General features: G+C 30.1%; 1 protein-coding gene across 6 annotated transcripts; it reads right to left on the bottom strand.

The window, feature by feature from the left end:
• Positions 1-3365: 3365 nt before the first annotated feature.
• Positions 3366-11652, bottom strand: LOC133803286 (uncharacterized). Of its 6 annotated transcripts, XM_062241266.1 has the most exons (7): positions 11285-11647; positions 11051-11092; positions 10271-10396; positions 9534-9769; positions 8774-8810; positions 3910-3967; positions 3366-3813 (listed from the first exon to the last, which is right to left on the bottom strand). In XM_062241266.1, exons 1-7 carry the CDS (start codon positions 11423-11425, stop codon positions 3740-3742), a joined length of 714 nt encoding a protein of 237 aa, XP_062097250.1. In that variant the 5' UTR covers positions 11426-11647; the 3' UTR covers positions 3366-3739. The 6 variants fall into 6 exon arrangements, with proteins under 6 accessions (XP_062097250.1, XP_062097252.1, XP_062097253.1 ...); XM_062241268.1 differs by lacking the exon at positions 11051-11092 and having other exon boundaries at positions 11285-11649; XM_062241269.1 differs by lacking the exons at positions 3366-3813; positions 3910-3967 and adding an exon at positions 6673-6979.
• Between the last annotated feature and the right edge of the window lie 2215 nt (positions 11653-13867).

Consider the following 13867-nt stretch of genomic DNA (forward strand, 5'->3'; position numbering starts at 1 on the left):
GAACCACTATAAATCGTTTGTGTCATTTGATTCTCTTCGTGTTTTCCTTTTGTTCTTTATCGTTTATTTGACTCCGTGTCGTTGGCCAAATCGAGAGTCAACAAAGTCAATGCGTGAAGAGATCCGGATGTTGAGATCTCAACAAGGTCCATCTGGCAATCCTCAGCATACCAGTTCAGAAACTGAGTCACAGTGTGACAACCTTCTGCAACGGTATTTATCATCACAACCTGAAGGTGGTATATCTTCTCAAAGTCCACCTCCTTGGTCGATGCCACAACAACAACAACATTTTCATCCACCTCAACAGAATTCTCCTAACATGTATGGAGGTACATCACAACAATCTATGTACATGTATGGACGCTCCTCCCAGTCCCCTCATTTTTATTACCTCGACGTCCCTGCGGGATCTCAGACGTCACATCCTAGGTGTCGTGACTTTGGGGATTCATCACAGCAGCAGCAACCGCAGCAGATATATGGTCAATTTGTGAGTTCGTCGCTGCAGTAGAGGTATGGTCAGTTTGAGAGTTTATTGCATCAATCTCTCTCGGCGCGACCACATACTCGACAATTTGGATCATCTTCGCAGCAGCACTCTCCACAAGCATATTACCCTCCACCACCACCACCACAGTTTGCTTCACCACCATTTCCGCACCTAACATTGGTGATCAAGATATTGACCTGATTGTTAATGAATATTTTACACCTGGTTGGCCCGATCCAAACAATAATAATTAGTTTACGTTTTTTAATTAAATTAAGACAATTGAGATTTTATTATGTTTATTTTATAATTAGTTTATATGTAATTAAAATAATACAATTGATATTTTTATTATGTTAATTTTATGATTAATAATAATGTTATTTTTGTTTGATGAATATTAATTGTGTTATTAATTTTAATTTATGTTAAATATTATTATCTTTAAATAGGTATTATATGTATATTTATTATGAAATAAAATCAAACGAATTATTATATTTTAATATTATTAATTTATTACGGGCAGATTAATAGAGGCGGGATTCGCTGGTATTAAATGTTATAAACGAGGTTGATTGTTATTTTACACCGGCGGAGTCCCGCCTCTATTAATCCGCCAATATTAATAGAATACCGGCGGGGTGTCAGTCCGCCGGTAATACCACTAATTACCGACCGTGTATTACCGGCGGAGCATTACCAGCGGACGCCCGCCGGTAATACCCATTACCGGTGAAATAGTCTATTATTACCAGCGAAATCCTCCGCCAGTAATACCGCATTTCGTTGTAGTGTAACTATTTAATTAATGTGGAATAGTTATAAAATTGTTTAATCAGACAGATATTATGATGTATCGAGACAAAATGGTGATGAATCAGAGTATAAGAACAGACAGTAAACAAATTAAAAGTAAAGTGGCACAAGAAGTTCTTTACGTGGTTCGGAAAACCTAGTCAACGGGGCCACGCCCAGAGATAAAATCAATTAGTAAAGTCTCAAGAATACAATAAGCAATTGACTTATACAAGATTAGACTCTCTCTAACTTCTTGTCGCAACCTTGAAGTATTCCACTTTAGTAATCTAATTTTGATAAATACCAAGAGCATGAAATCCCTTCTGACCTTGATGAGTGCTCGCTTCCTCCCGAAGTGAGACTTAAGAAAATCTTCCCCCGAAGATTGTATGTCACAGTTCACAAACTTTATGACTTGTTTAAGAATAAACAACATAAAGCAAAACAAACAAACAAAGAGATAGTTGAACAAAGACTACTCGTTACATAAAAAAGAACTCTGCAAAATATGAAATATTAGAATGAGGAAGAGCTGAGATTAGCTGCTGCTTAGGTCTGATATTTATAGAGTTTGGAAAACCCTAAACCAAGTCAATCTTGTTTTTGATCTTAATCAAATCAAATAAGAGAGTTTCTAAAAATAACTCTCAATTACATTTAATGTAGAGAAATTCGAATGTAAGAAAATGGAAGAACCTAGACTTAATTCTAAACCAAGTTTATTTCAAAATTGATATTTCTTGGGCACAAAGATATAACAAGATAATCAATTTAAATCAATTAAGACCAAGAAATATGCACAGTGATCAATTATATATTAAACATACTATTATAGACATAGTTACCATATATAAATAGGGAAACTTTTCTATAAATAATTTATTTAATATAAAATTCATACTTATCTAAAAGAACAAAATACAATAATTATACCATATGTAGATTTTCGAAATCACCACATAATTGGAAAAATATATAAATTGAAAAGTCAGTCAATCTTAAGATTTTACCGATTACTTGATGATGTCCCTAGATGGTGGGAAGGTGGAAGATTATGTTTGGGGCATGATCTTATGTTGTGGTCAATACTGTGGCATGAGGAATACCTCCTTTGTGTTTTAACGGGACTCAGTAGTCATATTCCAGGATCACTCTGCCTACTGATTCTTGCATAAGCCGAACCTTTTATTTTTTCTACTAATAACTTGGGTCTATGATAATATTTTCATTTTTGTGGTAGGTTTGAGTTGTTCCAAGTTGAATGTTACTTGCATTTGATTCTGATTCAACAGCATCCTTGAACATTGACTTGCAACTTCTTTTGCTATGATGTACGATCTCTCCAACTTCGCTCCTTGAGATTTTCAAAATATTCTCCTGTTCTATTTGAGCAGCAACTTCCCTACTCTCATGGAGACTGCATTTGATAAAGTGCATAAAATATATTATTTGTCATATTTTCTTACATTTTGATGATTGAAGAGTGCTTAAATCTTTAATTTTTATTATAATTTATATCTTGTGAATAGGTTGATGAAATGGATCAAGATGTGATAAAAATGGGATTTTTACCATGAATTGAGTTGAGAATTTAGGCTGGATGAGATGTTGGTTTACAGTTTTCTTTAGTTTTTTTTTTTATAATATTAACTGATCTTTTTATTTCTTTTAAAAATAAGTGAGCTAGTCGAGTCAGACCCACCTGCCACCCTTTAGTCCTACCCGGTCTTGGGTGGATTGGGTCGAACCAGCTCACCCAAGAGTGAATTTTTGAATGAATTGGTTTAAAACAAGAGAATTTTGAAAGGTTAGGCAGATGGGGCGACTATTGTAAACATAATTCCACCTTCAAAAAAATATCCACTAAAATTGGTGTGCGCACTCAATATACACATGATGATAAAATATCAATAAAAGAATAATGTTACACTCAAATTTTACTTGCAAATAATAATGTGACATACGACATAGCTTTCAAACACGCAATTTTGAACAAGGGAATACAACCTTATTTAAAATAAAATATGATTGAAATTAATGCCATATAACATAAGTAAATTTTGCAAACAAATTTTGAGAATCCCAACATTAGTTTTTCAATTATTTGAAATTGGGTATGGTGAACATAGAGAAGTAGATTTACATAACTGGTTTAGAAAAAAATAATATAAATATAAGACATTATTACATTGGCTTTGGCATTTTTGAGGCATGACTCGATGGCAGGTTCTCTTCTCTTAAGAGAATACTTTTTATTTTGTGTATCCTATACCATAAGGCTCCTGAGACATCAACCTAGCACAAAGATTACATCTCAAATTCTTCCCGCAAAATCAATCTACTATATGTGAAACGCACATGCTTCAACATTATAAGGACAAAAAAATAATATAAAAATCTCGAGCTGTATGGCTTGGGGAGAGTGGTGGCTGTGAATTTACAAAACTATATGGTCTTTCTCACGTTCTTTAAGGCTTCATAGGAGGTCATTACCTCCTTAAACTTGGTCTCAGCAGCCTCTGCAATAATTCAAGAAAAAAAAAGCAACCTAATTTTAAAAAGATCCCAGGAAAGCAATTGCATTAGCTATAATATCACAACCCGAAAATCCCCACCTTTATTGTCTTGGTTCTGATCTGGGTGAAATTCCTTTGCCTTGGTCCTAAATGCTGTCTGGGAAAAAAAATTAAAGTAGCTTCATTAATGCAGATATGATAATGAGATATAGATGCAAAACAAATGACACCATTTTGGGAATCTGAAGTTAATAGGTAGAAGCCACGTATAATACAAATTTGCTTAATTTTAAAATTGTAAATATGTTTATTATATATTATTTTTAATTATTATATAAATTTTAAATAAATAAACAATATCATAAAAATACATAAAAGATATTTAATATATTGTATAGCATAAATGTATTTAAAAAATTAGAACAAAATATTGTTTATAATTTTAATCAAAACTAGTTCACTTTTTTTTTAAATATATATATAGATAATAGAATGAATTATAATTCAATAATATATATAAATATTTCTATCAATAATCTCTACAACATTTACATATATATATTTACATGGCTACATGACATATGTATATAAATCACAATAATATTTAAAAAGAAATTAATAATAGAAAAAATCATAGTATAGAGTAGTATGCATGGATCAACTATTTTAATTAATTAATTTTTGTTTAAGTTTATATTTGTTCAAGTTTTTGAATCTGATAGTGCCCACAAGATATTATATATTAAATGTTTAATATAATATTAATATTACACATGAATTTTAAATTTAAGTTTCTTACTAGTTGATATTATATTATATGCTTAATATGATATTATTCTAATACTTGAAGTTTAAGTTTAAGTTTAATTAAATGGTTTTTTTTTTCAGCTGCGATCCCCATTCTTTACACTTTATAACATTTAGACTCCAAAAGTTGATTTTGTATCAGTTAAGTCCTCAACATTTTCAAATCGTATCATTTAAATCCTTAAATGCTATTTTTTATTTCTTTTTTCTTTCAAAATACATAAATAAAATATAAAAAAAAATTGAATCAATCTTAAAAAGAAAATTGGACCGTTTATTAATTTTTGACAATACTAAACATAGCATGAGAAAAATATATATTTTCATGGCATTTTTAAAAATATTTAATATTTTTATAAATTAAATTAATGTTTTACCACAAAACAAAAATGTAGCTTACCTACATTTTTGTTTTATAATTGATATTAATAACTATATTATCTTGATTATCTTGATAATATCAATTTTTATTATGTTTATGTTTTTTTATTTCATACATTTTTTTAAAACTTAATAATATTGTATATAAAGTTATTTATGTACATATATATATGATTAGTTATAAGTTGCATTATAGAAAAAATTTACAAAATAAAAATTAAATATGTACATTATAAATATTATAAATATTGATAAGCTCGTGATAGTTCAGTTATTAATATTAAAAATTTATAAGTAATTTTTTTTAATGAAAAATTAATTTAATATATAAAACCATTATATATTTTTTAAAATGGTATGAAAATATATTTTTTTCAATGTCATTATTAATATTATCATAAATTAAGTGGTCCAATTTTTTTTTTAAGATTGATTCACCATTTTTTTATATTTCATTTATGTATTTTGAAAGAAAAAAGAAATAAAAATAACATTTAGGGACCTAAATGATACGATTTGAAAATGCTGGAAACCTAACTAATATAAAATCAACTCGGGACTTAAGTGTTATAAAGTGTAAAGAATAGAGACTGCAGCTGAAAAAAAAACATTTGATTAAATTTTATTTAAATTATAAAACATATAGTTTTATTATTTTTAAATAATTATTTTTATTATTTTTAAATAATTATTATTTTAAAATATCTCAAAAATATCTTATTTTAATTTGTTTAATTATTTATTTAAGTTTAAATCATATTTACAATCTATTATTAAATATAAAAATATTCCGTTAAAATTAACGAAAAAAATAAAAAAATTATTAAAACTAAAAATTTCCGCTATCTACACATTTTTTTATATAGAAGATATATTTATATCGGTGAGTATTTAAATGTTATGTCAAATATATATTTAATGGTAACTAAAAACATTTAATGATTGAGTTGTAATCTAATATTATATTATTTATTTAAAATATTTTGTTTTCTTATAAAATACTAATTAAAATTAATTTTATTTTAAAAATAAACTTAGCTATAATTTGTAATTAATTAAAAAAGTAAGCATTCCCATATCTATCTACATCTCCCTTTTTCTTCTTTTACGTTTTTGGTTTTGTTTATTTGATTTAATTAAAAAAAAATTGTTAGTTCTTTTGTATTTAGTTAAAAATATTTGTTTTTATCTGATTTTCGTTGTTGCATCTCGAACGAACTTCTGAGGTTTATATACATGTTTGATTCCCCCAAGCAAAACGATATAGATTGAGAAAACGACAAAAATAATCGTATGAGCTTTCGATTACAAAGTGAGCTTCCTTTTATTCTAAACAAAACGACAAAAATTGCTGAAAATATTGAAAACGACATAGAGACAAAACACGACATGAATTATAAAAAAGACATAACATTAGAAACGACATCAATAGAGAAAAACACAAAAATTGCAATGAACCACAGTATAGCAAAGTAAAGAAAAAAAAATTATAACGGCATAAATTAGAAGAAAATAAAAGAGAGAAATAATCAGTAACGAACATTTCTTCTTTACATATAATTAAGATCCCAAACAAATAATTAATTATTATATTAATAAATAATTAATTTAATTCTTAAAATAAAAACTTCTTGAATATTAACCTATTGCAAATGTAACCATGTTACGTAACCATTAAAAACATCACCATATCCACATATATATAAATATTATATATTACATTATATTATATTTTTACTGTATTATATTATATTATATACATCCATATATATATTATATTTTTACTTATATAACAATAACAGCATGATCTCATAAATCATCAAGTTTGACCACAATTCAGCCCCCCGCAATCCCAAAAATAAGGGGGAAAGAAAAGCGGGTGTTTTTAACTGCTGAATAGTACATGTAATGTAGGTCTTTGTGACAGAAAACCCGAATACACCTTAACTGGAGAACACCACTTCGTTTAGCGTTATCATTCCTATAATATATTTATGAAGTTCAACAAGAAAAATTTCACCTCAAAAGAAACTATTTTTAATCAGATGAAAGGCCCCTTAAATTCAAATGAACCCTTTTGGTTGTTATGAGCTAAGTTCTTTTGAGAATTATTTTCCATATTAATGGAGATCCCTTTGAAAGGAATTGATGAGTGTGTATTTTATGCACTCATTTACTCTTTTACTTTATTATTTTGGCTTGTTTTCCTTCAATTTTTGGTTGGATTTGATGTGTTTGCTTTGAGTGTGTAGGAATGGATTAAATGGATATTTTTTGGGTCATTTTGGATGTTAAGGCAGTGAAGGATCTGTTGCGTCACTTTCTGTGGAGCGACAAATCGCCAAAAGACGAAAAAATGTAATAATTTGCATGTTGTGAATTGTACCAGGTGATGCATTGCCTGATAGGAGGAGATACGTTGCCTATCTCAGGCGATGCGTCGCCTAATGATCTGCGATGTGTTGCCTGTCGCGGCACCAATTGCGGTATATTGAGTTTTTAACACATTTTCTTTTCACTTAAATTTGAATTGAAGTCGGCCGATGATGTATCTAGAGGCTAGGGCACGACTAAAGGACATATAAAGGAAAATAAACACAATTGGAAGGAGGAGAAAACACATTAGAAGCGTCTAGAGAGCAAGATTCAAGAGTTCAACATTATTCTTCATCATTTCTTTTCTTTTTGTTTTTCTTAGATTATTGAGAATATTTTGAGATTATGAAATTTCTTATTTGTTAGGGTGTAGATGGATCTCTTACTATGATTATTAATTTTATGATTAAATGCAAAGTTTACTTTAGTCTATTATTGCTCTTGTATTCTAATTTGGTTTATTGATGCTATATGTGATTTATATATTGTAATGCACTATATTATTACAATTAGGAGGTGTTTGTTTTGAGTAATTGAGTTGCCTTAGAAAGTATAGAGGAACTTGGGATGGAGATAATATTATACTCTCGTGTACAAAAGGGATCACTTTAACCTTAAAATATGTGGGGCTCACACAAATTATTAACTTTACCCCTTAAAATTTGAACCAAACATAAAAAAGGATTTAGATTTCCATTCTCACATTTACTTTACCCCATACCAAACACCCCCTTATGGTTTTATTTAGATTGTGATAAATATTACTCAAGAAGGGAATTTAAACAATCCGGCAAGGGGTAGAACTTAGGTTGTGTGAGATCGAGATATAAGCATGTATCTAGGTAGCCGAAATTTTTCTAGATTATGAAATTGAGGTGAAATATTTAGAATTGTTTCTATGGTAGAATTTAATGAAAGTTGAGATAAATGGTCATATAGAGATATAACTTAGCTATCACTTACATATTCTTTATGCAGCACTCGAGGGAGGGTATAGAGATAAAATAACGCTTTCTTGAGAATATTGAATTGAATTAGGCACATTAATGATTGAGATTAGAATTATTAAAGAGTGAAGTTGAAACCTTAACAATTGTCATTAATTTGAGTTTTTCCATTTAAGTATTTATTTTCAAAAATTAATATTTTCTCTTAAGCTTTTCATCATCATTCAAAATTGATTGCTTAGATAAAATTAGAATTTAGTAACCATTGTACTTAATTTGTTTAATTGATTTTAGACCTTGTGGGACGATATCAGTCTCTTGAACACTTTATTACTTGTTCGATTTGTGAACTTGCAAACATATAGTTTATTTTTGGCAGCAGGAATAGATAACAGAGGCATCAATTATAATGACTATAGGTATGCAGCAGAAAAATATTGAGTGTGCAATACCTTGATCTCAGCTTCTGTGTAAGGTTTTGTTCTGAACCTGTAATGTTTAACAAAACGAAATAAATAATTAAATAACGGGATAAATATGTCACGGTTATTAATATAATGTGATACTGATATCATAGAAAAATGCACTGCCACTCTTATGCAGACATTGTTTTAACCAATTGCACAAATACAATCTGCTATGAATGCAAACATGTTTACTGAAGTAACTTGTTATAACAAACTTGGCACACAAATCAAATTGCCACTTAATACTGTCAAGAAACAACTAATTAAGCACAATATTTCACTTAGACTTAATAAACAGATGTACTACAATTTAAAGATATTTTTAGTCTCTATCAGATACTAGACCTTTACTTTTACAAATTTTAAATAACTCAATGCATGAACTCATAAAAGACCTGATTGCCAACTACTGCCAATTATTAAATAGTACTGCAGAATAAAGAGCAGACCAATACAGGTAACTAAGGTACATATGTTTAAAATTCCACCCTTCGTCAATTGCGTTGTGCAGCAATACTATACATCTTTTTTGCAAAATGGAAGTGAGAAATATGTAAATACAGGGCTTAAGATGACACACGTCATCTTCAGCAATCACATCTAGCACCACAACCCTCAAGTCGCCTGAATGGGGGGTTATTTAAGTCTTAACTCACAAAGCAAAGAAAATTACAAAAATGACATAGAAAGGAAACAAGAGATCGCAATTATGCTAAATAAAAGAAAGGCCGTAGAAAATACTCACCTATCAAGACCCAACACTGAGTCGTGATGTGATAACGAGTAACTAACATTTTCTCTAGGAGCTTCCCTGTAGTTAGCCCTTCTGTCTCTGAAGGATGTATCAGACTTCCAATACCAATCATCTTGCTGGAAATGTTGATGATAGGAACTAGAATCTTTTTCTTTCCAGCCCTCGTATCCCCTTTTGTATTTGTTCCTCTCTCTATTGAACACATTTTGCATGCGCCTTACCCGTTCCTATGTAGATAAAGATAATCCTATGATTCACATCTTATACAATTATACTTCCCCTGCTTGAAGAGTAGCCGTTCAAAAACTTTGTTCCCCCATATTCCAATTAGATAGAAAAATATTTGGCACTTAGAGATGTAGGGAAGATAACTGGTTTTGCTTACAGGTTAGACTAAAGTTACAGTAGATGTCTTGAAAATGCCATTAGCAGATCCAAGATAATATAGATCATTTACTTTCAAAAATTATGTTGCTATGAGGAGGCTGCCTGTGATTAGGTCTACCAGTGAAGTTTCAGAACTCATACCCAAAAACCAGTTAAATTCACATCATTATTCTAATCTGTTTCTAAACAGAATAACTCTGACTGATCACGAACACAACTAGCCTCCCAAAACAAATAATGACTATTTTGATAATCAATTAAAAAGTTTTGACACAAATTAAATCCTTCACTTTATTTATTTTTTAAAAATTACAAAGGATTAAATTAAACTGAAAACTCACCACTCTTTCCATTTCTTCTTCATACTCTTCTTGCATCTGACGATTGTATTTTTTCCAAGCTTCTTCTTGAAAAGAAGTTCGAAATGATTTGCCTGATCCTCCTTTCAATGATTGTGATCTGCTCAACTTTTTTTGTGGTGCAAATGCAATGATCAGCATCAACAGTAAATTAGCACGTGCATTGTCTATTTCAGACAAAATAAATGATGTATGCATTGTCTATTTCATTGCAAATTGACAAACAAGAAAATCTCATTCAATGAATCGTAAGTACTATTTCCTAGCTATCACATACATAAATTCATTATAAGCATAAAACAGCACTAGAGGGAAGCCAAAGTATAGCAAGGCATGCCAACTCGAAGTTACGCTACTTATGGGGGTCTTCAGTTTTAGTATATAAAAGTACACAGCAAAATTAAATCAATTTATAAGTATCAAACAGATTGTTGCTATTTTGCATCTTAAGAAGCCAACCATCCAAAATTACATGAGCTAGCACCAATAGCTGGTTAGCCATACACATATAATACTTATTAAATTAATGTATGGTTGGCAAGCGATAGTCATACTACTTATATATTAAATTAATATGTGTAGGACAATATATTGGATTACAACCAATAGTGATATAACACCCCTTTGATGCCCATTAACAATTCTAAATAATAATGGAAAACATCCTTACAAAAGAAAATGTCTTTTATAGAGCGTTCAACGAAAAGATTCACATACGTATGTATTTAGATTAATGAGAACTACAAAGTGCATTACTTCTACCTGAGAGTAAAACCAATCAACAGTTCTTCGCAACTGACCAACCTGCCAAATGGGTATAAAAATCTAAGAAAGCAAACTTCTCACTAGTTTTTTAAAAAATATAAATATATATATATATATTCATGTCCCAATATTTCCACATGAAAATTAAATTTGGTCCCTTTCTTTAGCTCAAACGAATGAACACACAAATTGAGCTGGTAAAAGAGGCACAGTGTTTATATTCACACTTACAGCGAACGTGGTGACGGTGGCGCCAATTAATCCGAAGAGGAAAACCCCCCAAAGCTTCATCTCCTCTGTTTCCTGGTACGGCTTGTTTGGAGACGACGGCCATGGATTATCCTTTCTTTCTTTACCATCCTCCTCCTTCATCTTCCCCGATCGAATTTTGAAATATCGTATTATAATATTAAAGTTGGGAGATGGCAATTGAATTCGAAACCCTGAAAAGCATGATTAGGGTTACCTTTTCCCACTGATTTTGGATTTCTTTTTCCCTGAAACTGACTTAGAATTAAGGAGCGAGGAGAGAGAGAGAGCGAGAGATTAAGCTACATATAAAAAATATACAATCTCTGGCAGTTGGCACAGCCATTTTGAAATGTGATCCATTCCGTTGACAAATAGTATTCCTAAAGACAAACGACATGTCGTTTTATTTGGGCTAGTTTTCAAATTTTTGGGCAAATAAGATTTTTTCCACTCGGACTATTCTTCTTCTAGAGTTTTGTCCATCGAACATTTTTACATGGCAAAAATTCATCTGGATAATAGCAATTATTGAATGCACCTTCGGTTTGCATTTTGATCATTTTTAAGTAGTCTGTTGATATAGCACTAATGTAGTGCGATTTGAAAGTACAAGTATAAAATACATATAGTAGTTTAATGACAAATTTCAATAATATATATTTATATTCTTAGAGTTAATATTTGTATGTTTAGTGTCAATAAATTTGATTTTGACTAGCTTCAATTAATTAAATATACCTACGTACTGCAATCACATCAGCAAACATTTCAAAAAAATAAATAAAATACAACAGAAGGAAGGAAGTAAGTTTTCAATAATTGATATAATTTAAGAGGAATTTTTGCAATGAAAAAAAAAAAATCAGGGAACATGACTCTACTGGGGCCATAATTTGGAGGGTAAAAAAGCTATTTGCCCAAATAAAAAGATTAGATTAGAGACTATAATATTCTAACACAATTGTAAGTATTGGAACTTGAATCTTTCTAGTTTCAGTCATATATTTTCAGTCTATTCGGAGCAAAGATTTTGATAGCTCTCAAGGTTCCTAGATGAGGCTTCATGTCAAATTTGTTTGGTATCTTCCCCTTCCACTAAATTTTTTTCTATATTGAGGCATTAAATTCACAATTCAGTTTAGGATTACAATAAATCAAATCAAGACTTTAACATCTCATAGTTAGTCTAAATTTTAAAACAAATCCTCTAATAATTTAAGAGCGCTCATAATAGATCTTGTAATGTAAAATAAACTTTTCTCTAAAATAGAGACATAGAACATTAAATTCACTCAAAATAAGTCTTACATCAAATGATGTGTTTTACATATTTTTTACAATAGCTTCTCCAAATGTGGAGCAGCATTATTCGTTGCTCTAAAATTATTTTATTAGTTTTTAATTATTTTATTATTTTATATATGTGTATGTATTAATATTATATGTTTTTTTCCTAAAAACTAGCATGAAGATGTGGCACAGATTATCAGCACGTGACAACCAAAAAAAGACATAAACTTTGAAGAAGTTAGTCGATCCTCCGCTAGAGGACAGAGATTCATAGAAAGCTTCATCACACGACAGCTAGTCAAAACTTAGCCAAAGCTTAATTTAGAAAAACACTGCTAGACAACTCGATGGAATGTCAGACCAGCCTGGTCGTATGCTTCGGTAGAAACAAATAAATTGACTGGTTCAAATAGATATTTACTAGATATTTATCATTTTAAATGTATTATCATTAATTATTTCATTATTTTATTATTACTTGTCATGCAAGTCATGTAAGGTCCACGATCCATTTATGTAAGGTTCCTAAGCCTATAAATAGAAGGCTTAGTGAATCATTATTCTCTAAGTTGACATTTTCGTACTTTTATACACAGAGCATTGTATCCTCTCAAGCTTACAAAACTCAGTTGACTCTGGTTCATCTGATCGTGGATTTTAGATTTTCTACAATAATAAAAGTATCTAAGTAGACGTAGGTCGTTAACAATACTTGGGGTCGAACCACCATAAATCTTACTGTCGTTTTTTAAATGCTCTGTGTATACTTGGGGTTGTTACCAATATGCAGTCGTAGTTGTTGACTATTTTACCAAATGGACAGAAGCAGAACCACTCGCAACAACGACATCTAAAAAAGTTCTTGATTTTGTAGTCTATTTTTACGAGTTAATAAAAGGAATTGTGCACAGTCAGTTATTTCTTGCCAAATTATTGTACTTTTTATATACAGGTACTTGCTCTTTAGTGTGTTATTTTGTTGCATTATAAGATTTATCATAAGTTTTACCGAAACAGCTATGTTCGAACAGGTCAGGTCAATGGCAAGTAACTCAGCACCTAAAGCTCCTTGATCACTTGGGGGGAATACACGATACAAGGCAAACAAAGCATATGAAAATATGTAAACACACGAGCAAAGTGAGTGAAAGCATGTAAAAACACTTAGAATATTTTTCAAAAACAAATTTGAAAGGTATAAAGTACTATGCTGAGTTCGGTCATGCGAATAGGTATTGCAATGCATATTTTATACGTATTAAAACACTAAGA

This window comes from Humulus lupulus, chromosome X, assembly GCF_963169125.1.
Source record: "Humulus lupulus chromosome X, drHumLupu1.1, whole genome shotgun sequence".
NCBI classification, from domain to species: Eukaryota; Viridiplantae; Streptophyta; class Magnoliopsida; order Rosales; family Cannabaceae; genus Humulus; species Humulus lupulus.

Excerpts from the sequence above, each read along its gene's own strand:
- LOC133803286 (XM_062241265.1), bottom strand. The coding sequence starts at position 11,425 with ATGAAGGAGGAGGATGGTAAAGAAAGAAAGGATAATCCATGGCCGTCG. Across the intron at positions 11,093-11,284 it reads CCACCGTCACCACGTTCGCT|GTTGGTCAGTTGCGAAGAAC; the intron begins GTAAGTGTGAAT and ends CCCATTTGGCAG. Across the intron at positions 8,811-9,533 it reads TCAGTGTTGGGTCTTGATAG|GTTCAGAACAAAACCTTACA; the intron begins GTGAGTATTTTC and ends TAAACATTACAG.